The sequence below is a fragment of the Anguilla anguilla genome, chromosome 4 (assembly GCF_013347855.1).
Source record: "Anguilla anguilla isolate fAngAng1 chromosome 4, fAngAng1.pri, whole genome shotgun sequence".
Classification (NCBI taxonomy): domain Eukaryota; kingdom Metazoa; phylum Chordata; class Actinopteri; order Anguilliformes; family Anguillidae; genus Anguilla; species Anguilla anguilla.
The window spans coordinates 14966444-14993773 of NC_049204.1; the positions used below are offsets into that span (position 1 = coordinate 14966444).

General features: G+C 41.1%; 2 protein-coding genes across 4 annotated transcripts in view; one reads left to right on the forward strand and one right to left on the reverse strand.

Annotated features, from left to right (window-relative positions):
• LOC118225579 (LYR motif-containing protein 4A-like) overlaps window positions 1–2620 on the reverse strand; it is a 41737-nt gene extending 39117 nt beyond the window's left edge. The window contains exon 1 of the mRNA XM_035414151.1: window positions 2517–2620. Coding sequence (XP_035270042.1) covers window positions 2517–2602 — 86 coding nt within the window. The 5' untranslated portion in view covers window positions 2603–2620. The remainder of the gene's footprint in view (window positions 1–2516) is intronic.
• The window catches only part of LOC118225576 (phenylalanine--tRNA ligase, mitochondrial-like), a 108295-nt gene continuing 83278 nt past the window's right edge, over window positions 2314–27330 (forward strand). The window contains exons 1-2 of one of the 3 annotated variants that reach the window (XM_035414145.1): window positions 2850–2868; window positions 8152–8233. The gene's annotated coding sequence lies outside the window, so the exon portion shown is untranslated. Of the gene's footprint in view, window positions 2337–2822; window positions 2869–8151; window positions 8234–27330 lie in introns of those variants that run through there. The other 2 variants (XM_035414147.1, XM_035414146.1) reach the window with 2 other exon arrangements.

Consider the following 27330-nt stretch of genomic DNA (forward strand, 5'->3'; position numbering starts at 1 on the left):
TTCAGGATCTTCTAGGATTCCAGCAGCTGCATTACAAAGGGAGGCTCTGCTTGCCATTCATATTCACAACTGTGGGGAAGGCACTGGAAAGAACGGGTGGTTTTTCATAACTCAATTATTAAGCAGCCCCTCCGTGCCGCAGTCTCCTCTAGGCCGTGCCATTGGATGCAGAGGGGCATCATTTTAGCCGCAGTGCCGGAACATCCATGCATGTTTCACTTCCCTAATTATACAACCTTGTCTGACCTTGGGGAAATCAAAGGACATACAGGCCTTGCAAGACTATAAGCGATCAGTTCTAAACACAAAGTTAACATGTGTTGAGAGCGATTGTGGGACAGACGATCAATAATTAAAGGCCGGCAGAAAAGCACAGAGAGAATAGGGCCACTGCAAGCAGAAAATGTGTCTGAGCATCCCTAAAAAAGAACGGTTAGTGCAAAGCCTTTTTACGTGAACCATGCAGCCAATGGTAATACAGGATTTTTCGCACTGACCCAGTTTACTTCAGTGAATAATGGGCTGTCAGTCGGACCAAAAACTTTGCTTGTATATTGCATTTCAAAAAAACAAGATATGAATATTTATTTCAAAATATAGGCTCCACAAAAATATCAAAATTGCATCATTAGTGCCATCGCCATGAAATAATCTTGGGTGCTTCCTGTTAAGTGCACTACATCCACAAGGGGGAGCAAGAAGGCTGGCACAAATGCAAAAAAGGCATAAACATTTTTTAATTAAGTTTTGTCAATAATACCCAGGTAGAATGACAATCTTCTTGCATTAATATAACTGAACCCTGTGCTGAATGTGGTTGGCAGTGCCCTAGGGCAGTGAAAACTTGGCTGAAGGAGGAAGAGTTCCAGTGGGCAGGATTATGACTGCTTGTCTAGCACTACAATTTTTATAAGCAAAATGTATGCCATAATCTGATTGAACCTTAGCAGTGGGATTATCCCACATCATTTGGATGACTGTGCATTTTCCCTTGTTTTGACTTCCATTTCAATAAGCAATGACCACAATGAGAAGTGTGCTTCTTAAAAATTAAGATACTAGTTGTATGCTAAAATGCCCCAATGTCCTTGCATTAGCCCACATTTTGTACTGCCTAATGCAGTGCATCTTGCGATAAAATTTCCTGCCGCTAAAATATAAATAAAAGGGAAACATTTAATGCTCATTAACTTGATACATTTCCATTCACCCCAATAGCTTATAGGTCAGAGTGGGTTCGATGCTTGCACTAGCTATGTACAACAGTGTTTTTCTTTAGTAGCAGTGAACAGTTAATGCCATGCAGTCCTGCTGTGAATTGTCACATGAGTACCGGTTTGATGCGGGATTTAATTCCAGCTAATATACCATTTAAATAACTTGTTTGAATTGTACATTGGCACTTTTCCATAATCTGAAAGAAGACACAAACTGGTATGTAGATCTGCAAGGAATATATTAAATTATTGAGCACAGCTGAAGATAAAATACGTTAAAGATATTCATCCTACATAAAGGCATCCAAAGCTGATCACACACACACATATATATATATATGTGTGTGTGTGTGTCTTTGTGAGTGTGAAATGGGGCAACGCTCTATGGAAGTGCTGCCTTTGGGTCAGACATTACACTGAAGAGTCCTGACACACTGTGGTCTAGTGTAACTCAAAACAAAATAATACAGAGCACTTGTCCTTCCCAAATTCCTTGTCCACCTAATCATCTCATTAATAATTAGTGTTTAAAACATGTAAATCTTCTCATTTGCCAATGAAGGAGCGAATAGCTCGGATAAGACAAATAGCCATTACACTCACAGGCAAGTGCAGGGTGATGGCTTACCACAAAATATGCAAAAGCAGTGAGGCAGCCTGCGAAGTAGACAGTGGTAAGGATGTACAAAGAATCCAAAACTGGAGCAATGCGTAATTGAATCTAAATGTCAGTCGTTGAAATGCAAAACGCACATTGAACACTGAAGTCCCTTTAAGAAAATATGTTTGCCAAGTCGGCCAATTGTCACTTAAATTTAGAAATGCCCAGAGTTAAATATTGTGGCCAGTGAGTGCATCAGAAATATTATCTGCAGCGACTGAGCGTCGTCAAAAAAAGTTTAAAGCCAGCTTTAGCTTGAATGTTACACATTGGCTCCATAATTTATGACAGCCAGGATTTTGGGGGGCGGGTCTGCGGACTCGTCAGCGAAGCGACTGATACAATTGTGATGATTAGGCTGGCAGAAAACAACAAGGACCAAGACAAATGACGTCGTGCAGAACAGTCGCGTGATAACAACGATGACGATATCGGACCCTTCGGCATAAAACTGCATTGTAAATGCATTTTTAAAATGATACATTTCTAAAGAAGTAAATGAAAATCGTCCGTTTGTGCCAGCGGCATGGCACTTTAACACCGTGCCCACGGGAAACATCTTTGCTAAGATTTTCATTTCAGTGATTCAGTTTTCTTTAAACAAACACAAAGAGTAAAGATAGCTGGTTTGCGCATACCTGTAATTATATGAAGGGAATTTCTTGCTTTCTTTCATAAGCATTCGGTACAAAGATAACACCTGACTTTTACTGGAAGTCGCCATCTTGCAATTAAGGCCAAGACCTTCGTCGTAAGGACCCCACTACAAGATACTCATATATTGCACATATGAAAATACGTTACATTTTCTAAATTGCTCGTTTTATTGTTGTTGAGGGTTACTAAAATCCATTATATACTACACTTAATTCTATTTAAAACCCAAATACACACATTATGTTTGGTTTACGTCAACATACTCATTAAATTTGTCAGGCATATCTATAGACGACTCAATAATATTGTTCGCCGCTCTCGAGTGTTGAGAAGGTGAGTAGGGACGGTTTTGCCATAAAAAGTGCATTCCGCTGCAATATACCTAGCTTGTAGGTATTGCTAGCTTGGTGCGAATTTGTGTGCATAGATATTTCGTAAAACCATTTTCCATTCTTTCACTCGTCATATGCTATTAATCTTACTGGCTCTTCACAGTAACGTTATGATAGTTGAGTTGCTAGCTAACTTTCGTTTTGATGACTGCACATGCAATGCAGCAGGTCTATTGTAAATGAATGAACATAAATTGCCGGATATATAACGAGGTATTCCGGCATTTCAGAAACGAATAGTGGAATTACTGAACAGTCTGTTATTTTCATGGATTAAACCGCAGCCTAGCTGTCGACCAATCCAAATTATTTCATGCCACCAATTTGTAACTTAAATCAGTGGAAGCCTTCATCAGTGTACTCATATCAGGACAGTAGTAATCTTGAGAGGAACTTCTAATAGTCTGTTTTACAAATTAAAGTTGCATTTCGGTAAAATTAGTTTGCCTTTTACTTCATTGCTATGTTTGACCGATCTGCCAGCCCACTCGCGACCTGCGGCTTGCCGGCAGTCGTGTGTGTGTTTGTGTGTGAACGTCCCCGTGTGTGATGCATTTTTATACGATTCAGCATGCGTTTGTGGTTTATGTTCTTTTCAATATTTCAGACAGGGACGCGTGTACACTCAGAATATTTTTCTCTTTGAACTCTTCTCGGCATCTGTATCTAATTTCAAATAGTAAAGTGCATGCCCTTTGAGCTGTAACTGGATCAGTATTTCCTCTGTGCACTTAAAAGAAAATACTTCACTATATTGAGCACTGCATTCTGTTCAGTAATATAGATATTAACGCTAAACAACTTTTACCAACCCCATGAATCAAGTTTATATGCCTGTTGATTATTAAAAGGGAAAACACTTTTCTTAAAAAGTAAAAATAAAAAAAGATTCATAAAACATGAAATGGAAGTTAATCGACATGTAGACCTAATGTTCAATATAAAAATAATTTTTAGCCAGCCCATCAAACAGGACTCTGAGACATGTTAATTAACATGTTAGGCTAATAGATTCGTTACTATCATTCTTATAACACATAAATATACCTGGGCTCTTCAGAGATATATATTTTTAAATATATGCACTGTCCCTGAGTGCACCTTCGCTCTTTTCTAAGATTTGACTGATGCACTCGGGATAGCCTTTATTTCCTTGCTATTAACCACTTGATATTTCCAACTAAGTATCTTCTCTGGATTGACTTTCACACAGATCCACCACAAGTGCATTTTTTAATCAATATAAAAAACCAGGATACTAAGGTTGTATAGGTAATAATGCTTTTAAACTGAGCATATCAGTATTGGCAGAATAAACTATTATGGCTGATGTGGTGACACGCTTGCTGTTGTAGCTAAATGAAGTGAAAATGTCATGCTGAAAAGTTGCCTACCAATATCCATCTGAATCTTGTACTTTATTTATTATTTATTTTTGATGTATCATTTTTACTAGTCAAATGCTCAGGATAAATGGGTATAGATAATGGATGTATGGATGCAGGAGACAAACTATACAGGGACTCCGTTCTATGGACTCATGCTCTCTGCTTAATAATAAAGTAAACAAGTTGAAATATTTTGTAATTCAATCAAAATTAGTTACATGTTTTATTCATAAATTGATGTTTGGGCTCATCTACATGCAACTTGGTTACAGTTTGAATTTGTGATGCAATGTAAAACAGGGAAGTATGGTATATGCCTCTATATTGGCCAATTGTATATACCATGCCATGCATCCCCAATCAGTAATATGGTTGAAATATAAACGTTGTAGGCCATATTGTCTTTTGAATTGCATACAATGATTGTTTTTCAGCCTTAAAACAGGTCAACACACATAAGCAAGCGTTGTCAAGATTTCTAGACGCGCTGAGTTAAGGTCAAGTAGATGTAGCACTAGCCTTGCAAGCTAATGTGCCATGAAGTTTTTCAGAAAGCAAAATAATTGGGTGTTTATTATTGTGGCTAGAAATTTTATTACAATTTCTGTAATGAAGGACAGCTTACAAATCAGCAGGTCACAGAGCTGTAGTAAGACAAATGCAGAGCTCTATCCTCACACAGGAAATTGTTGTCTTTTTGACCTTAAGGAGACCAATGTTGTGTTCATGGAACCTGATTGTGATGGATTATTGTGCTGTGTGAGCTACCAGGGGCTGTTAAAGCTTGTGTGCTTTTTGCTTTGTTGGGGGGAAAGGTCACACATCATTGTCCTGTTTGTGGATATCTTCTTCTTTCGGAATGAGACCAGTTCTCTAAAGTTGGTTGGAGGAAATTCTTGTAAACTATTGATGAATCAAGTGAAATTAATGTTGAATATGGCAGTTAAGATTTCAGTCTTAACTGCATGAAATGCAGCTAAGGACCATGGAACACAAACAAAAGGTCTTTTTTGTGTGCCGATAACAGAAGCTTATTTTGTTGCATCAAGACAATGTTTCATTACAGTTAATATATTGTTATATTATAAAAAATATAAACCGCAATACATCCAAGGGCTTAACTGCAAGTTAGTGTGTATAAAAGCAATTGAATGAAGCTGACATTTTTTTCGGGTAACTTGCCTGTAGAAAAGTGTTTACTTGCCAATCTGACTAATAATAATAATAATAATAATACATTTGCTTCAAAATCGTTTTTAAATGTACTGGCAGTTAATATCCCTGGCTTTAGCTACAGCTGAGTTATACTGTAGAATATTCCTCTTGAATATAAGACTTTAGTGCCTTTCCCAGTTCCACTCCCACCTGTATTGGCAACATTTCTGACTGTGCCTGCCTGCTCCTGCTGTGATTCTGGCTGTTTAGATCCTGACCACGCCCACCCACATCAGTGTCTTCTATTTATGTCCTGCCTGCCCTGTTCCTCATAAATTCCTCCTGGCTTTGTTGAACTTGTAAAACATGTATCAATATTAGAATTTTAAATAGCCTGTATATTTGGAAAACACAAGTAACATCTTCAGAATATGGACTGAATCTGTTTAATTAAAAATCGAATTAAAATGAATACAAATAGGGTGCTTAACAACCATTCTTGTTACTTATAAATGACGAACATCAAAATGAGTTAATAAGTTGGGTGAACAAGAGAACTTGTTGAAAAGCAAGAGTGGAAGCACTTCTTATTTGTAAAACTCGAATCAAGTGTTTTTGAACTGGCTTGTGTACAAGCACGTCTTTCCGTGTTGTAGCAAGCCCATTAAGAATTATTATCATGTTTCTATAATACATAAATTAATGGAGATTCAGTTGGCATTGTACCATGCTTATCCTGCACTATTGATCTCTGAACAACCACAACAGAGTAAAAGTAGCCCGTGGCTGCAACAAGTGAGTATATTTATGGGATGTTCTGGACTGATGCCTGAGACAATGTTTTCTACTTCCATCAATCAAACTTGAGTCGATTGACTTTGTTGAACGGAGGCTTCATATTGGCCCTGCAGAATTACAGGTATGAGTAGACTATGCCATGGCCCATTCACATTATATTGCCCTCACGTGGTGGTCCAGCACTTAATGAAGTGACTACATACTGGTGTTTGTTCAGTGTGTGGCAGCTTACTCATCTTTAAAATCAGAGTTCACGTAAGATAATTCATATGTGGTGGCTATAATGGTTTTTATATAGCGTGCTTTCATATTTGAATTGTATGGTTCAATTGATTTTTTTATGGTGGGTGGTTCTACCAGGTTACTGAAGGAATTCCTACCCTGCGGTGTAGAAATTGCAAAGCCATGAGACAGAAATCACGCAAAACTGGGTCATGCGGAAGAAATAAAGGAAAAAAACTGTGTGCCGCAGTGAGAGCAGTGCATAAGTCACGCATGACCACAATAGAACGTTGTAATTTCTTTTAAACCTGGTGCAGATTGCCCGTGGGGGTGACAGATATGTGAGCTCAGTCAGGGTGGCTTGGAAATGGGCTTAGGGTGCATTTACCGTGCAGCAGTCCACACGTGTGCTCAAACCTGCCGCTGAATCGGTCCTCTTTAGAACTTCGTATCCAGGGGGAATTGACAGTCCGTGGCGCCACTCTGCTTAGCGGATCTCACTCCAGCAGGGTGACCGTCTTGCTTAACGACCGCTGACGACAGGACCAGAGAAGGGAAGCTGGCGATCACTCAGACCCTGCTGTCAGTCTCTGACAGGGGAACCCGGCCAGTGTCTGTCCTCGCCCAGCTCCTGAAGTTCCTCTGAAGTGGAGCTGCTCCTTCTTTATTGATTTCCTATGTCACTGCCATTTTGGGATGACAAGATTTGTTTTGCAGTATGTGAGTGATTACGGCCATGTGGAAGAACTCTTCCATCTCGGAATGGGAGGTGGAGCAGGGGACCCCGGTGAGAGATGGAAAAAATGTTGTACTGTGGACGTGGGTGGACTAAAGAACCATCGCACCTGACACCTGTGCTGTGTAATGGGCTACGCTTTTGACCCGCATCTTTGAACAGTGGGGGGAACAATGGCAAGAATATCTAAGTTCCCCTTTGGGATGTGAGTAGGATACATCCACTAGACAGGAAGACTACTGGCTGGAATATATTTTTAATAATGTTTGAACTGACCCGTACCTCTGTTCATTCAGCATATAACCAGTACGATTACATAAGCCAATTCTGCATATACACAATCTCAAGGTAACTGGGGCTGTTGGGTGAGGTACTGTATCTCGCTGAGCCGTATGTTGCTCTCCATGCTCCTGAATCAAATCCAGACAGTGTCTGTGCCAACTGTGGGCTGGGGCAGTGCCCAATCAAACGCAGCATTGCCTTGGGAAGGAGTAATTCTGTTGGTAGGGCATTCCCTCGCCCATTGTACGACAGCAGGTTCTGGTAGGCAGGGCACCTGCAGTTTCCTCGCAGCAGCTGTGCCAACTGCGCAGTTCTCAGGTGAAAACAGTGCGCAGCTGAAGCAGAGGGAAAGGAAGCGTATTTCAGAGTCGGCACATGCTACTGTGCGCCTTCCCTAATTTTAGGTTGCATTGACGGGATGGGTTTGCGGTTATGAGTGGCAGTTATAAATCTGGGAGAAAAATAAAAAGGAACAAGAAAGTGTCTGTAGAGTAGAGATTTGATTTGATGACACTTTCTGTCTCCACCTCACAAAGCTGTGACCTGCTCGTCCTCCGTTTGCTCAGTGAGTGGTCAAGAACTGAAACAGGCAAGATTCGCCTCAGAGATCACAGCTATTAATTGATTTTTATGTTGCCCGGAGGCAACTGGAAGAATCCCGGCTTGACCCAGACCCGAGAGCAGAACCAGACGAACCAAGTGTTTGCGCATTGTTCTCCAGAGCTGTAGGTAGCTGTCATATTCTTCCGAAGCTTTGAACAGTATATTGAGTTTTTATTTTTTATTTTGTGTTTTTCCAAACAACATACTGCTACAGGGTTGCACTGGGATTAGCCTTGCATTGAGGTTCACAGGCCTCTGTTTTGGAGTGGTACATAAGACAGTGTTGGAAGATAGTGTTGTTATTAGTTGCAGTTGGATAGGTCAGCAGTGTTGATGGTGGGTGGATCCTCCTCCATGCAACAAATTTATGTTTTCAGATATTTATGATGTCTTAATGCATGTGTACATGTGTTCCTTTCTCAAGAAAGAAAAGTAAATATTGCATGTTTGCATTTGGCCTAACAAGATCAAAATTTGATTATTTCAGGTAAGTGGATAGGTGTGGTAGTAAATTATAATTTAATCTATTCGTGATTAAATGGTTAAAGCTGATGGATAATTAAAAAAATAGTTTTATAATAGGTTTGACACCTCATAGTTGGTTCATAGTTACATCGCATTCTGATGTTTTGGTCCTGAAGGTTTGTCAAAGAGTCCAGTGGGCTTACCTTCAATTCAAGGGTGCTCTCTTCAGACTGCTGGTTAAGCTCCCTTTTCTATTCACTTTAATACATATTAAACCAAATGCATCAGTCAAATGCATTGCACTGTTAAGTATTCATGATGCAAGTCATGCTTCCCTTCAGTCGCTCTGCGCACAGTGAAGTGTCACTTGCAAATGACTGCACAGCAGCCCCATTGACTCTGCTGAACTGGCCTTAATGAGCTGATGATGAGAGATCAGGGGTGGGTGGCTTTGGGATGTTTGCTTGTCCTGTCCTCAATTTATTTCTAACTTTACTTGTTTGCTAGATGTGCTGTATGTAATTCTGTTCTGGACGCAGCTAATCTCACAGTTGTCTAAACTCACGTTAGTTTCTGATTCCTTTATTTCAAATTGAGTGGGTAGGTGATCCTTGAAACAGCAGCACATTAATTCACTATGTGTGTTTCAATGTTCTCAGGGTTAAGGAGTCCTTGTGTGCTTGACTTGCTAGAAATGCTAGAAAATGCGTGTTTAAATGACCTCCCTGTGGCTTCTGACCAAATTGCTCTGGCATGTGGTTCATTTGTTGATACATTCTACATTCTTAGCCAATGTAATATTGTTGCAGATTGAACCAAATGGCTTTTAAAAGTTTATAATTGTTGTGGTTGCATGACCTCAACTTAAAGTAGTTTGCTGTCAATATAGCTTTCGAAGCTATTAAATTATCGTTCTATATTACATGTTCACACATAGTCAAATGAATCACATGGCAAAGTTACTTGTTGAGGAGATACTACCATCCAGTACTTTGTCTGGCTTTTCAGACATCAATGCTAACAATACTAGCTGTTTGTGGATTTGCTCAGATGGTAAATTGTCACAAAAATTTTTTTATGAAGGTTTACAGGAGCCAAAAATTGACATTGATTTGTTGGTGAACTACTGTATCACTTTAGCAAATAGAGCTCAGATTAGCAAGATTTTGTCAGGGTTTTTTATTTTTTTAATCTTGTCATTAACCTTACAGAAAAGTGTTTGTTTGTGAGTGTGTGTGTGCACACAAATGTCAGAGAGTGAGTTTCAATTAATTATATCAGCTACAGAGGCTGTTCATGTGGGGAATTCCCTAGTGTCTAATTGTATCCTGCGGAAACAAGCTAATTAGGCCTACTAGCTTTGCTGTAAGGTAGACAGACATCTCAACTGACTTCGATTAGAGATAGCTAGAAGGCAACGCAATAACTGGTGGTGCATGTAGAATTTGTTTTGTGGCTGCAGACACAAATTATGTGGTGATTCTGGAAGTTTGTAACACTCTGGTAAAATAACCTTTATAGATCAAATTGCAGGATTTAATTCATTTGCATTCAAGGCATATACAGTGGGTGCAGGTGGGAATATATATATATATATATATATATATATATAGGCCTATATTTCAACTGAAGTATCTATTACTCCATATAGCCTACTTGGAAGAGCAGAATATTTATACTGTTAATGTAGCCTATACACTGCTGTGAACACAAGAACTACAAGGGTCAAAGGTTTAATGTTTGCTCTGTTTTTAAATGTAAAAATAAAACTTATGTGCACTAATGTGCATCGCTTGTAGCATCATCATTATGCACAATCAAAGTGACTGTAGTAGGGAGTCAGCTTTCCTGATATAAATCACAATGGTTTGAGGAATGAAAATATATGGTGCTTTGTGCAAATCAATAATGGCCTGCCAGATGGTAAAAAAAAGAGAAATGACAATGTAGAAAAAGTGTGATAGAGTGAATCCAAGCAAAAACTGACAAGACAAAACTACAAGCCTGCTTCACAGCGAGGGAGGTGTCGGCAATACAGGGTTTCTCTTTTGGCAGTTCCCCTTGGCAACAGGCTTCCGTTGGCACATTCCAACACACCGTTTCTTCTGTACGGAGGGACGCCAGCCTACCTAATGGTGAATCCTGAGCCTACAATTCGGCATCTATGCCGTAATACCCTTTTTCTGAAAGGGAGCGCTTCCCATGTTATTGAAAATAGGGATAAAGCAGACTGGGTCATAATCACTTATTGCTGCCAAACTGGAAGAAAGCAGTTCTATGTGAATAAATGGAGCGGGTCTAATCTGGAACGGAACCAGTAAGTGGAAGCGCCACAGTATATCTTAGCCCTGCTAATAATCCTGCTCCCACATAGCCTTCTATTAATACACAGTAAATTACGAATACTAATTCAAAATAAATAAACAAATGATGCTTTATCTTTTGTGTTACTACAACGGTGACTGGCCAGTTTTTCCCAATTCTGTTACTACTCCACATTTATAATCAAATGCGGCGTGCCCCAATTCACTGGCTTCAAAGCAAATTGAATTCTGGGAGATGTTTTTGTCGGATATACTTCTTTAGCTTATTTAAATCGGTTTTATCAGTTCAATCGAGGATTTGTTAGGTTTATTCAGATGCCTTTGAACATCCTGTACCTTACCTGAATTTTCTAATTCTTAATAGTGACTGCCCTTTAACTGGTTTGCTAGTAATGCAGAGCGTCTACATGGTTGACACCCCATAGTTTTTGTGTGTTGGTATTAACTGACATCACACAAGTATGTACATGGAAAGGAGTATCCCTTCTCACCTAAATTAGAGCGAATTTGAATGTGGTTTTGTTAAAGCGTAGTGGTTGTTTAAATGCTTGGCTCAACATTGGACATAGCAAGCCTGGAATTACTGAGACTATGGAACTGAGACTATGGGACTTTGTGCTTATTTTGAGCAATGATTTTAGGGACATGTCAATACTTAGCCTAAGAAACATCTCAAGTAGTCACAAAGAACAGAAATAATATTGTATAAGAGTAAATAGAAATGACTTGCTGACTCTCATCACAAAGTACACAGAAAAATACTTGCAAAACTGTGATTTTACCATATATCCCCTGTGAAGTAGGCTACTGTGTTAAATTTGGGCTTTTCTGAACGGCTATCGATTTGCACTTTTGCCTGTTATACTGTGAATCAGTTTAATAAGTAGTGAGATCACTTTTCTCCTCAGGAGGGCATGGCTGATTGCTTTGCTGTCAAATATTTTCAATTAATTTGCTTTAACGAGTGCATTCTACTTTTGGCATTCAGTTCGGGTTAGTGGAAATAGAGTGCACACATTGTGATCCTAGCCATAAAATTAAAGCTAACTTGAATCACTTTTAAAAAAGCTAAGATAATTTCCGACTCTTTCGGCTGAGCTTAATGTACATAGGCTACCACCTGTGATCTGTCTCTATTAACAGTTGGCTTTGGGAAAGCAGAAAAGGGCAATCAGGAGCTGAAGGAATCTGCTTTTTTTTCAGCATTACCGCTATTACAAGCCGTGACAGAGTCCAGGCCTTCCTAATTAAGGTATAGATCACAGGCTTCGCACAATTTACCTTGGGGCCAATGCGAATGTTGAAATGCTCATGCAGTAGAAATCGGGCATCGTAAGAACAGAGGGACTTTCAGTTTGATTTTATTGCATGCATGGCAATTGCTGAAGCACTTACTCAGATCTTTCTGAAAAATAAAATAGTACTGATTGAATTTTAAACATATTTCAATAAAGGTTTGATTGGAAATTGTCTATCCTCCTTTTTAGTCTTGAATCAATTTTACTATTATTTTCTTTTTGTGGCAGTGAGGTTTAACTGCTTTGCTAAATTGGTTTCTTTGTTTTAATTAGATTTGGCTTGGTATTTGATGATGTTGCCGTTTTTTAATCTTTTAGTTTAGCCAATACACTTTATGGGGATGCCCCACGGAATAGTGTTGCAATTCCAAGTGTAAATGACCGCTCTATAAAGTCGTTGGGCTGGTAATGTGTAAAAAACCAGAAAAAGTAGAAGACAGACTACTGCAGGCTCAAAGAGAAATCGGCTCAGCTCCAGTGTGGAATTCTTGTAACTAATCTACATTCAGAGGCCACCTTTAGGGACTCCTGAGGCTTGGTTTTACTATTTCAAAATCCCAACAATGTTATGGCTGTGGCCGCAAAAGAACCCAAAACCATGACATTGCTCAAAATTGTCAGCAGGCACGAACCAAAGGATCTGGAGAATCTTGAAAGATTTAGTAGGGAGGAATGGTCAAAAATTGCCCCCAATGTGTTCACCAGTCTCATAAAATGTTAGAGAAGATGACTCCCTACGGGTGGAAGGGTGGAAAAGCACTGAAAACTGGAATGTGAATCGTAACATTTCACAGTATTTTGTGGACTGCCACGTGGATTATGATTATAATTAGGATGACTTAACATTCAAGGTTGCTGATATACAGTGTTGTGCTTGGAGGGAAAAACTCAAGTAGAGCCTGAATGTCACTCAAGTGCATGGGAGCTGTGGAATTTAGACTAAAGCCCAGTTTGGGTTGCTTGACTGCGACTGCGTAAAATGTAGGCTACATGGAAGGTCTGTATTAAGTAAGCGATTTTCCTTCTTGTAAATCGCTCACTGTGTTGTTGGTACATCAAGGGCAAGTGCTATTTTGATAATTAAATCCCAGAATTCTGCAGGACTCTTTGACATTGCCTGCATTTTGTCGCCCAGACGCTGTACACCTTGCTGGCCTGACAGACCTCACCGGAGTGTCTGTGATTGTACCATGACTGCTAATGAGCGCCGTCCCCTCTCAGCGTCTGGCTTTTTTCACTTCAGCTGCAAGCTTGCGTACGGGTGTGTATAAATATAAAAACAGACATTGCCGGACTGTCTGGGTGAATGCCCCGTCTCTCAGGGCAGTGTTTTGGCGTGACCCCACATCTTCCGTCTAGACTCGCCTGTTTTGTTTTTGCCAAGAGCCACAACCTTTTAAAGGTTTTCAAAGACAAAATGGCGGTTCTGCATGTTATTTCAGCTTTATACCAGAATCAGTCCACAGTACAACTGGATTTTTTTTTTAGTGCCCAGGGAAAGTTGACATCAGTGGTCAAAGCCATTATTGCATAGCCCAATGCTAATCTGTGGCCAGATTTGTGCTTCATCTCGAATAGCCTACATAAAACCTGTGAATTTACTGTTTCTGTTTGCGAATGCATCAGTGCTGCATTGCGCTCATTTTATTCCAGGATCATTGATGGTAAAACCCAACAGCTGAAGGTCACGAGTCTCAAGATTCACAACTCCCTACGCTCTGTCTTCACATACAGGGGGTGGCATGAAAAACAATAAGTCAGGCTGCAGCTTGACATTTTATTGCGCATTAATAACCGTGCCCCCCTTGTACTGAGCATCACTCGTTGAAGGGCTGAACAATACAATCCTGCACATCAGAGACAAATAAGCTCTTTGTCTCAGGTTCCTTTGGCTGGGTCATGATTCTGTGGTCTGTATTTAAGTGTAGTTATTATTTAGCAAACCGTAGGCTACAGCAGTGCATAGAAGTACTCTGGACCTGAACACATGAAAGCTTTGGCTTTGACAAGAACAAATTATGTTTAATCAAGCGCAAAGTAAAAAACTCTGAGAACTCATTATACAGGGAATGATTTATTTATTTTGATATTTATTTTTCCTTTGCATTACAGTAGCTGAAATGCAGGAAGTAGAAAGTGAAAATTCATTCATACTTAATACAGATATGGGGCGACATAGCTGGGCTCAGAAGGTAAGAGCGGTTGTCTGGCATTCGGAGGGTTGCCGGTTCGATCCCCCGCCCTGGGCATGTCGAAGTGTCCCTGAGCAAGACACCTAACCCCTAATTGCTCTGGTGAATGTGAGGCATCAATTGTAAAGCCCTTTGGATAAAAGCGCTATATAAATGCAGTCCACTAGATATAGATATAAAAAACCCAAATGTTTAATTTATTTGTTTGTTGTGAAATACGCAGTACTACAATAAAACATGTCGATATGTAGAACTTGTCGCACAGACTTGTTATAGAAATGCTGCAGTTCTTTTCACAATTTCTGGACTTTGAAACAGTGCAGTACTCCATAAATCAATACATTGTTATTTGTAAAATTGTCACTTCACAGTCCATTGCAGAGTGCAGTGCAGATAAACAATTCAAGTCATGGCAAATAACTCATCTTTGACAGACATTCGATCATTTTTTCTGCATGTTTCTAATCTGAAAAATCCTGTTCTGGTCCTGTTCTACATTAATTGATGCTAGAGAGGCTAAAGGGTGTTATAATATCCCTAGGACACAAACCCTGGAGAAAAGCCATGTTACTAGTCATTCTACTGTTAGATCTTCCTCACCAAGACTAGAACAGAACAGGGCCAAGAGCAAAGTCATGTGGACACAAACCCTGGAGAAAAGCCATGTTACTAGTCATCCTACTGTTAGATCTTCCTCACCAAGACTACAAAAGAACAGGGCCAAGAGCAAAGCCATGTGCAACTCAATATTTCACTCGAATGTAAGCAGAGCAAATCTCTTTAATCAGGACCAATTTAAATCTATAAGCTTTTCAGGTCTCGATCCGTCAGCGCATCCCGATGCTGAAAGAATTGATCCAGTTTTGAGTTTCATGATTAATAGTTTTGATTGGTGCACGAAAGTCCACGTGGAACATGAGAGTGGTACGTAGCTGAATTAAGCATTTGCTGGTGTGCAGTCTGCTTCTGTTTGCTTGCTTGCATTGAATACATTGGCATTGATCTCGCTGTGTCATTAACTGAATTTATTTACACTGAAGATCTATATTGTCAGATTTAAATAGCTTATTCTTATTGTGTGGCTGTTTAGCAAGGTTATGCTGTATACATTTTTGTCTCTTTGCTGTTACGGAATCCCCTCCAATCAACTCTGATTGGATGAACTTAATCAACATAGCAAAGGCCTCCATAATTGGACAGTAGCAGCAACAGTGGGGCTGTACAGTTCCTCTACCTGCCATTAGATTGTTATTACTGATATTGTTCTTGTTATTATTGTTATTGTTAATTAATTTGACATGCCTATGTCCCTCCAAAATTTGGAATGTCAAATGAGCTATTTACAGCCAAATACATGCGGTAAGCTCTGCACCCGATTTGGGTGAGTACAGACATCCACGGCCCTCCTCTGAAACGTGGTTCCTCCAGCCAGTTCAACACAGACCCGCAGCCAACGGAACCCTCCCGTCCCTGGGAGACGCACTCGGCTATTCTGCAGGCCTGCCGGCCACAGTCGGCACCGGCACGTCCGGTTTCGATCCGCGACCCCCGGGCTCATCTATGCGCTAGAACGGGACGAAATTGCCATTAATGAGAAGCTGTGTGTACACACCCGCAAGAATATTGCACCGCGTTAGGGCTTTCAGCGGCAATGCTAAGGACCCCATTAATATGTGTGGAAGCTGCTGATTGCATTGGGTTCCCGGGGACCGAAGACACCGAGCTTGCACAATGAATGGCCTTTCTTCATGACATTAATACTCGGTGACAAAGTGGAAGGGGCTTTTGTAATTTCCCGCAGTTAAAAAATATCTCATCTGTCAAGTCCGACTTAAAGTGGTAGGCTGTCGTATCACCTATTACCAGTGCTCGGCCGCATGAAACATAAATCATAGCGCTAACAGGAGTGTTACATGCTGAAAAAGCAAGACATTCTGCACATGGCTTTTGGATTCAAGAGCAGTTTATTCATGAGATGTGCCTCTGTCTTGCTCTTTCAGTTATCTGTGCCTTCAGATCATTTATAATGGGATTGTAGAAGGTGCTGGCTTTTGCTTAGCACTACAAGACAAAGCAAGTGGTGCCAGCAGAAGAAAATTGGATTAATGTGTATTCCATTCCAAGCATACAGGTTATAATAATTTGGAAAAATTAAACGGCTGTCCAGAAGTAGAAATTGTAATCGCCTCACGAAGAGAATGAAAAAGGGGCAGATATTAAATATCAGAGTAAATGTAGTGAAACTGAGGTTTGTTCCTTATTACATTGTTAAGGACGATTTGAGTGAATGATGGCTTTTTTCACTAAAGCTCTGCTTTTGTTGGCACAAATTCAACAATCCTCCGGACTTTGCATATATGCACAAAACGGATATCGAGCACTTGGTGAAGGAAATGCTATAATGAAACAAGGGGAATATATAAACAGCATGTGAAGTAAGTGCTCAGTCTTGATATAAATATAGTGTGTAATTATACAAAATGTAGCCTACCATTATACTTTCACAATTGGTGTAACCTGTTGCAAAAGTTTCAGGCAAGGGCAGTTCATGTGCTTGGCCCTTTAACAGGGACACAGTATGTTGGTTTTTTGTGTCCTTCCAGTGGTTTTGGCATCATATTGGATTCTATGGCTTATGTGTTTGTGAAAAATGCACGTACGCAAACTAAGCACTTCATACGTCAAAAAGATTTCAATCTTTGAAAAAATGCAATCTGTTTTAGGTGCAATCATAAGATTTGGTATTTGATTGAGGCATCACATAAATTTTATGTCCAAGTTCACGTGGGTGTCCCTTATGTAGTGCAAGGCTAAGCCAATGTGAAAATAAACAAGTATACTGATAACAGCCAGCATCCCAGAATAACTCATAAGCCAATGGCAAGGCTTGAGATGAAGAGAGGAGCATCGGAGGGGAGTTGCATTGAGAGGTTTGTTTACTGTGCAAGCTGAAAGCCATGTACTCTAAAAGCATAGAATCTCTCGAGTCAAGCCAGCTGAACGGTGCTAGGTGTTCCATGTGGACACCCAACACAATGCTGAGTTACTTACCAATCAGAATGGCCTAAAGCTGCCCAGAGGCTGAAGATGGAGAAAAAGTTAACTTGCAATTCTTTGCCAGTTTTCTTTGTCTCACATGCCTAGTCTAACTCACTAAGAACATGATACAGACTTGATCCAATCAACATTCTTATTAAAGCTGACTTATAAATGCAAGTGTATGTTTTATTTTTATTTATTTATTTATTCATAACTTTTTTTAGAAATGCAGTTTAGCTAGTTCAAGACACAAAATTATGTTTGTGAGGGAAAAGTTCTCATACTTTTATTTATATTTGTACGTCTAAGCTAAGGGAAAATATTTTAGTTGTGTGACTTTGTGTGTTTGGGCACCTGTCAGGCAGCTAAACCTAAACTTGCATGGGCCTCAGACTCTGTGGTGGTAATCAGTCATTTTTGTATTCAAAAAAACTGGCATAGGTCTCATTGCTGTCTTCCAGAAAAAAGGTCCGCATTATTTATCTTCAAACATGACTTATTATTCCATTCATGTTTTTGTCCTTCCAAAATGAACCTTTTGAACGACTCTCTTGAGCTTCAGGAAGTCTCATATCAATCACTCCTTCATCGCTTAGCCTATACTCACATCACAGGGAAATGTGAAAATATAGTTTCACATTTTCAACACTTTTGTTGAGCCTTTTTCCCTTGTCTCATAGATTCTGTCAAAGAAATTGTTTTGCATTTCATCAGGGCAGGGCACGGCTAGATTAAAATGACAGAAAAATATTTTCCCCAATGCAGCAAGCATAACTTTAAAGAGACAGAATTGATAACAATTTTGTCTACCTTTATGCAATTTTATTGAAAGCACAGTGAGGGAGACCTGGTTTAGTCACAGATGGGATTATAATGAAGTGCATGAGATATAAGACAAAAATCATCCCAGGACTGGTTTTTAGGGCTTAAATGGAAAAGGGTTGCTGTCCCTTAAGGTGCTTTTGTTCCTAGTTTTGTGTGTGTGCGTGCGTGCGTGCGTTCGTTCGTGCGTGCGTATTCTTTTATTTTTATGTAAATATACCTTTTTCGAGAAATGTGTCTGTCTGAGATCTTTACTTTTACATTTTACTTTTACAGACATTGGTTTATTTTGAACAAGAGGACAGTAGAGATACAGATTGAGAGGCAGAGCACTAAAACACACATGCTGTTGGGAGGACGGTTACCGCTTGGTAATGAGGCCTCCCAGGATTAAGGGGGCTGCTCCAAGGGTCTCTCCCATCTGCTCAGGACAGCACTTTCTGGCCCTGCGGAGCCTCCAGCTCCGGGCCCTGCCGTTGAGTGGAGCTCCACGCACCCTGGACCACCTCCAACTGCCCTCTGCTACCACTGTGAAACTAATCCTGCCTCCACACCTCTCCCCTTTCATTCACAACTACTACCACACACACCCTTTTGCACGCACACACAGAGTAAGCACGCTCCAAAAAAAACAAAAACACAGTTGGCAACACTCAAGAAGGTTCAGCCTTGACCAAAGGCGTCAGACCTTGTTGAATTTGTAGCTCATGGCAACTCCGTTTGTCAGTCGTTGGTGGCTTTTCCATGGACAATCATGATAATCTGAGGCACCTGGCATCCAACATACCCAACAGATTATTTGCAGTAAACTTATTGGTTATGATTTCAATTATGTAGCAATTTTCAATTCCGACCCAGCCAGGATTAAATTGTATCACATCGCACAGAACGTGTTTGTCCAAAACTCAAGTATTTTCAAATCAGGGCTGGTCTTTCAGTTGACCTGATGCTCTCTGTTGTGTCCCATCTGTCCCTCATTGATAGCTCATTGAGTAGTTGTCGGATAACCGATCAACACTCCACCTTTCATCTGTAGTGCTTTTAATGCGATCCTGGCACATTTGGATTTGTGGCGATGGTGTTGCATTTTTCAAGCATCAGCACCATTTAGAGTTAACTCCTGCAAATATCCCCTGGAAAAAAAGAGGAGGTCCCACTCACTTAATCCGGAATAATTTCCAAATTGTCAGGGCTATTGTGTCATTTTTCTTTCCCCCCTATACTTGTTCATGTTTTTCTGTTGATAGGCGTTATTTTCTGCTGTCCTGCGCGAATCCAGACCCCTCCCTCCCCCTGTCTCTCAGAAATGGGACAGCTTGTCACAAGGCCCGTTTAGGAGATGTGTCATTATTTTGACCGACCAGGGTGGCAGCGGGGCGATGTGTTGAGGGAAGGAAACCCCAGTCGCACTGCACCTCACAGTTCTTAAAGGCCACACTGCGGCCGCTGACAGTCTTTTGAAGCTGTAGGCCAAATAGTATATGTTATACTCTTATGTATGGTCCTATAGTTCTTCTTGGAGTCAAATAGTGTTAATTATTTAATATGAAATGCCTTTTTAATAAGTGAAGACACAGTGTTGGCACGGACAACTACAGTACCTGTCATCAACAAAATACACTGGAGTAAGGCTTTAAGAGTCATCAAAGTAGCAAATCAATTACCAGTAAAGACATCCAGGTACATAGATAAGATTTGCTACTGTAGCTTCCCATACTTCTTCTGAAAAGGTGTGTATTGCTTTTGTCATGTTTAAGTGTGTGAGGTCTAACATCTCAGTCCATCAGCTTAAGAAACCAAGGCGAATAGCAATCGTGTGTTTGAACTGTGAACTGTAATCGAAGGAAAGAGGAGATACACATTTGAATTTTCAGCTGTGCTCATGCAGCAGAGGGCTGACCCAGCCCTGGATCAAGCCCCCCTAATGGCGTCTCTAGAGACTGTCAGGGGGCCCTGGGGCTGAGTCAGGCCTCAAGGGAACGCGGCTCATGTCGGAGGAAGCTTTGACCGCCGGGCCAGCTGACCCGTCATACTTTAATCGCGGCGTTGAAGCGAGGGATTTGACCTCTTTCACACTGCCACAGAGTTGTGAGTCATGCTGAATACATTCAGGCGATCGGAAGATTTTAGCTGCTGAATTTGACCATTGAAAGATTCCAGAAGTGTTTTAGGCCATCGTTGTCTATAAAAACCCTATCGATGTATATCTTTCCGAAAAAGGATGTTGTGCACGCTATGCATGCAAACATTCATTGTCATAGTATGTAGTAATTAAAGGCGGCTGTATTTTTGTTAGCAATTGATACAGGACCTAAATAAGGAACAACATGATGTCAGTGGACATTGCTGTCACTTAAATATGGGCCTGACCAATATTTGCCACATGTGAAGGTGCACATTATTTTTAGCGACTCTGTAAATGTATTTAAATGGTAAACTCTTAAGTTCCATCATACTAAATAACCATGGTTAAAACCCATGTTCTTGGGAAGTGACATTGTAACGTGACAGGTAGCTCTGCATGCCATGCTTTGATCTGAATATAAATCCATGATTTACTGAGTGTTTGATCACTGATTACTGAGTGTCAGTTGTTTCAGACATAATGCAATTATATTTGAAGTTTAAACAAACAAGCCATAGTGAAAAGTAAGATGATTAGCCTGGTCATTTAAACAAGACTCGGTATTGGAAAATGAGCGGTGATGTAGGGAGAACTCTGTTTTATCAGGCTTCAGTAATGTTTTTAAATGTTCCAACATACCGAAATGAAAAGCCTCTGTGCCTTAAATTTCATCAATGGACTGAGTCAGAATTGTGTTATGAATTGTATTAGTATGGTTCGCTCAAGTCTGCTATGCTGAGGGCGGGGCAAGAGCTTCCCATTGTGTCCTCTTCATGATCTTATGCAGCTACAGGTTTTTGATGAAGAAAACAGTTTTTATAGTTGTAACACTGGTCATTGTTATCAGATAGATAGATAGATAGATATGACAGTATGATGGATGGCAACACTACTGATGGTAACTTTCCAAGCTTTCCAAGCAAACTTTCAAATTGCACGCTTGTCATCCAGCTTAAAGAAGCTTCAAAACTGTGTTTATAATCTGATTTAGTAAACAACATATACAAATTATGAAAGACGAGACTTTATTTTATTAGAATCTGTTGAAAGCCCAAAATGGTTTTGGCAGAAAACCTTGGGGCAGAACAGTGATTGACAAAACAGTATCCTGCCAGTAGGAAAACAAGGAAGCACGGAACTCTGATTGGCTGTTGGCGGGTGGTGCCCGCAAGAAATTTAGCCGTCGGCAACTTCCCTCTGGCAACATCAGCCCAGTTGCTTGGATCTCTCAGCTTCATTGAAAAGAAATGGACTTGCAGCCCCTGATCAACGAGTTGCTCAATGTGTGAACAGGGGGTTAGGCCACACTAAAAAATGGCTGTCATCAAGTTTGAATTGAATGTTAAGGCCTTGCCACCTTTTTCTTTGGTTGAATTGCCCCTGACCATGTAGTCATTAAACCCAGTAAGAGAAAACCGAAGAAGCACTTTGGCAGTCCAGACTCTAGCTCATATAAGAGGTGCGTTGGCCTCATCCCATAAAAACCAAGTAACTGAAATAGCATATTTTTCCGTGCAAGTTATCTGCAAGAACTTATTGGAAAGCTCATTAAGTAAAATGTATTTGGGCACAATAAGTTTAGATGTGCACAGAGAAGACATCAGGTTCAAACCCCAGAGGAAGTCTGTTAGGTTCATCTGCTAAAAACCAAGCTGCTGAGTTGGGCGAAATTGTAAATGAATTTGGGAAAACGTGTGAATGGAGCCAACAAATTTATCACAAAACCCAAGGATTTTAATAAGGGTGTGACTGAACAGCTATTAAATACAGAAATAATAGGACACTTGCATTACAATGGCAGCCAATGGCAATCTAACTTTAAAACTGAAGATATTCGGGAGGGAATAAAATTCAACTTTAATCTGGCAAAGAAAAACCGCAAAGGAAGTAAACTGTTTAGCTGTGACACCTCTTTGTCCAGTGCGGCCAAAATGTGCTGGTGTTATTTATTTATCATTTCAAAAGAAGATTAATTACCTTCAGGGGAAGCTTTGGGGCTTTGATTCTTGTGTTTGAGCACAATTTTGCGGAGAGGAGCTTGGCCAGCGACTTTGTAATGGATTTGTGTGCTCAGGTGGAGTTAGAACTCAGAGGGCTGCAATCGGCGGCCAGGGAGGGGGGATTCATGGGAAGTGTGCCATCTTACCACCTGGTGTCCCAGTAACTGGCTGCCCACTTCAGTTTGCGGATCCTGGCGAATGAAGAGCAGCTAATTCAGATAATCCAGTGGCCACCTGCTCACTGCACACCCTGAAGACAGTGGTGCTACGGATCTTAGTACCCTTAGGCATACATTTAGCCTATGTAATGTTTGAAGCCTGATAATTGATTAGTTACTTCAACATGGTACTTTCATGGTAACTTGGTAAATTCAGAGTGTTAATTATTGCTAAACACTGATAGCAATGAATACCCCCAACCATGGGGAACAACTGATTTGAACAACTTCATTTACTGGTGATACAATGTAAAATACCTGACCACTTGTTTCTTCTTGTAAATGAAACTTGAAGCTGAAGCCGTAAATGGACCCATGTCACGGCAGCAGTGTCAACCATGACACTATTACCATTACATTAATTTTATGTGTGCGTGTTGGGTGATTTACTTTGCTTGCCAAGAGGGTTTTGTAATGTACATTTATTGGTAGTGAACATAAAAGTGGAGATGCAACAGGTTCCAACAAAGAAGGTGGTTCTGAAAGCATGTGCAATGCATTTCCTGACTTGCTTTGGGTGGCATTATTGGGTTGTGTAAGGGTATAGCGTTGCCCTTGCAGGTCAAGGTTGATGTCATTTGGTCCTGAGTGACTATTTTCATTCAGTCTCAGAACACACCCACACGCGCTACCACCCGCATGGTGAAATGTGTTCTGGTGCTGCTATTTTGGCACCCCGGTCTAGACCTTATCACTGCCATTACTCTTCCTAAATTCTGCCCATGGTGGAGGTATATGACATCCAAATAGCTTTTTTACCAAAGAGAGAATCACTTTGCTGCAGAGTGCATTTAATTCTTGGCTGCTGTCATTCCAGTTTTAAATAGACATGTTTAGCAAGAAGGTTGTATAATGCGATATTTGCTCTAAATGAGTTTGACAAATGCTTCAGGATTCAATTTGAGATAATTCCATCCATGGCTTAGCAGCTGTTGTCTCTCAGGTGTCCCAGAAGCAGCAGTAATCCTCTCTTGGCTCTGTCTCAGAGCTATTTCCAAAAACAAAAAAAAAGGTTGAGTATTGAATTGTCCTTCCTTTCATTGTGTTTGTTGTCTGGAACCCCACCTGGAATGAAGTGCGCGGCCTCTGCTAACACTCTGCAACAGCCTAGGGAAATCAATCTTTTCTCTCCACAGCCACACGGCTGAACTTTGAGAGCAATGTTTCTACACCCTGAACCAGTACTCCGCACACAGTCCGGAGAGCTTTTCAACAATAAGGCAAAGACAGGCGAAAAAAAAAACACCAAAAGTTCTCCCGTAATTGAAAAGTTAGTCACCGTAAGAAAGGCCCAGCTGTTTCGACAGTGTAAACTACAGGCCGGGTGTGGCCGTTGTGTTATTTTCACTGTGTCAGGTAGGACGGTATCTGGCTTGGGTGGCTCAGAAGAAGTTAAAAAGGGGACATGTTTGCTGCCCCGGTGAGGGTTGGGGAGCGAAGAGGAGGGAGACATGTAGGGGGACCGGATGTAACAGTAACAGATTTCTTAGTGGTCCAGCGAAATTTGCCTTGCTTTGGAGCTACTTACTTATCTCTCCCACTGCTCCACACTTCCCAATATAGACTATGACTGTTGTGCACTGTATATTAAAAGCACCAGTGTATTTTACCAGTAGCAAAGTGGGTATGATGACTCAGCCAACGCAAAGCAGTTTGATTTAAGCGGCATTAGTTTGACCACGCTCCAGAGATATCTCTGAAACGTGAAATCAATGGAAGGAAGGAGGCTGTTGTGGGCGGGTAGTTCGAGTTGTAGCACTGCCGCGCGCGTCACCGCCTGCTTACCAGCGGACAGGAACGGGGCACCTGTCTTTTGGCGAATGCGGGGGCCGCCCTGGCAAGGTGCCCAGCCTGACCTTTCCTGTGGCAGCAGCCAGTTAGCCTGCCCACGATGCGCTGTGAGAGGGCGATGGGCAGAGGTGCCCGGGGCACCTATTATGTTCCCAGTCAGTCGTTTAACCCGCCACTTAATATCCCATCTGAGCTGGCAGATCTGCTTTCAGACTGCTGTCAGTGAGACTGCATTGTCCCTGGATAGTTTAGGCAGTAGCCTACATTTAACAGGAAAGTTGGTTTTAGTTAATACATTGGATATGCAAAAATAAAATTATGTGTGTGTGTGTGTGTGTGTTAGGGAATGTGTAGCTGCAGGCAGGAAAGTTATTTTGTTCCTCGGCATAACAAAGATATTCTGTGTGTATACACAGGGGATGGTCCATCTGAAGTATCAGTGTTTACCGAAAGGCTTCTCCTACTGCGACAGCCCTCTGTTGGCATTGCAATCCTGGCAACACATCAGTGAGAAATGAGGTGTTTGGGGGGGGGGGGGGGTACTTCTGCCAGAGAGATTGTTTGATTTTTGCAAAGACAAGCTGGTGAAAATGTTCCAGATGCAAAACTTCCACACATTATCATTGTCTTTCTGAATGGAGACTTGAGAAATATTTTCAGCAGCAGGAAGTTCTCAAAAAGACAAGGATAAAAACACTGGCTGTTTTTTGTATCTATACTGTATTGATTCTCTGTAGCTTCTGCGACCTTTGTCAGTGTTTGCTATGGGAAATGGTGTCTGATGGACTAGGAGGTAAAAAAGAATGAGCTGTCTGGATGATGTAGATATCAGTGATGAGAACAGGTGTTGGGAACTGTGCTGTATTTTCTTATTTGTCTATGGCCTTCTATTGGATGAAAATCGGAGTACTCACATGCAATAACGGTTCTCTCAGGCCAAACCACAAACTTGCTCAAAAGGACCAGGATGTCAGTTCTGAGGAGTAAATGTCAAAACTAATGAGCCCAATGTAGGTTTTGTTTTAATATTTTGCTATGCATGCCTCTGAAAACTTAATTTTTCAAAACAGACAAATTGGTACTGTATATTTAATGGGTGCTTAAAATAGCATAAATAAAATAGCATAAAATAGGCCTTAAGTTCAATATCTTATACCTTATTAGTAAAGTGTGAATTTTCAGTCTCACTCTCTTCAGTAATTCCCACAAAACAGATGGTGACCAATTAATTTGAATTAGGCTATGTATAGCAAGAAAGAGTGAAATGTCAAATACATTGTTGAAGCAAGAGGCTCCCGAGTGGCTTAAGTCTGCAAAAAACAACAAAAAAACACTATGATGAACTATAATAAAAACACCTCATGATCTGGAATTAGATCAGAATCAGTATGTGCTGCAAGGTAGCTTGTGCTTAGCCAGGGATTTGCCCAGGAAGGACTTTCCTGGGTTTGCTCTGTGGGAGAGCCCTTGTCTGTATTCATGTAGCAGTGGCTCCTTTGGTTGACTGGGCAGCTGCAATCTGTCCTTTCCAGCAGCACATGAAGTTCCCTCTCTGATCCAATGGCTATGCAGCTTAGCCAGGCGACGAAGCTAGGCTATACGAAGTGTGTGGCTGACAGAAGTGTCTGGCTCTCGCTCGCCTGTGACAAAAATGTGATAAAAAATAATTAAGAAGCAAAGCAAGGCGCTTTTTTTAATTTAAGTTCAAAAAGTTTGGAACGTGCAAATAGCAGCAATGCCCCGATGAACAATTATTCAAATTTAATTCAAAGACAAAACGATGTGTTGCCGTGTACGTGCCTGCAAAAACTTGTGAGAAAGTCGCCTGACGGATGCTTTGGCTTTTGGTGTTTTGCTGTTTGGCTTTTTTGGGGAACTGTTGCGAGGGCCGCTGGTATTTTTATCCGGGTGTAATTGCGAACGGAGTGCATTCTGCCATGTGTGATGTATTGCCAGCTTCACACTCCGTAATCAGTCTCATCTTTGTCCTCCACTCGGATGGCTGATGTCACACTTAGCCTCGTGCGCAAACCGCTTCTGACAGGCGTGCAAGTGCAACAAACGGTTTCAGTTCTTTTTCGCTGGGGACCCGGTACTGCCTCCGATGTTTCAACAGTGTTTCTCTCCATATCGATTTGTTTCTTTACACTTCTAAAACTCTGTCCAGTCATTCATCTAATACTTCTGAATTTTCAGGTCTCCGGTGGCGACTTGAGAATGCTTTGATAGTGGCTGGATAACTGTCATTCCATCCAACGTAGCTTAAAGTTTTAAAAAAGAGAAAAGGCATCTGCTCTGTGAAATTTTGTGTGAGTTTTGTGTAATTCAAAGATTCGGAAGTACGGTTCTGTAGGTTTGTATCTGGGTGGCACATTTTGTGGAATTTTGAAATGACAGTTGAAAAGGGTGCCTTTAATTTGGTGTGTATGGTCTAATATGCATAACTGTTGAAAGCTCATATTTGCATCATATTTGCAACAACCATTGCACTGATGAGCAATGGTTGTTGGCCTAGTACACCAAGTATGGGGGGAAAAAACAAAGAAGACAGCATCAATCCTTAAACAATGTTATCCGCTGGGCTCAGTATTTAAGCTGGGGCTGTTTGTTGTTGGGAGTTTCCAGTGCCCAGTTTGTTACTGGGCTGTGCCAAACCTGCCAGCCCGGCTGGTGTGCTGTTGGTGTTGGGAGCGGTGTTGGCAAGCCCCGGGTCTCCGGTCGGAGTTTAGCGCTGTTCCCCTTGTTATGCATATCGGAGTAGCCAGGATGAAAGGCTGAGCGGAGCGTTGGGTGAAAAAGTGTGAGCGGGCGCCAGGCTCCCCAGGAAAATGCTCACATGATGCCCGGCCGGTGCCAGATTGGCCCTGGAAATAGCACAGATGACGGCGAGGAGGGGAACGAGGACCGTACCATGACAACACTGCCCTTTCCCTTCAAAGCGTTAA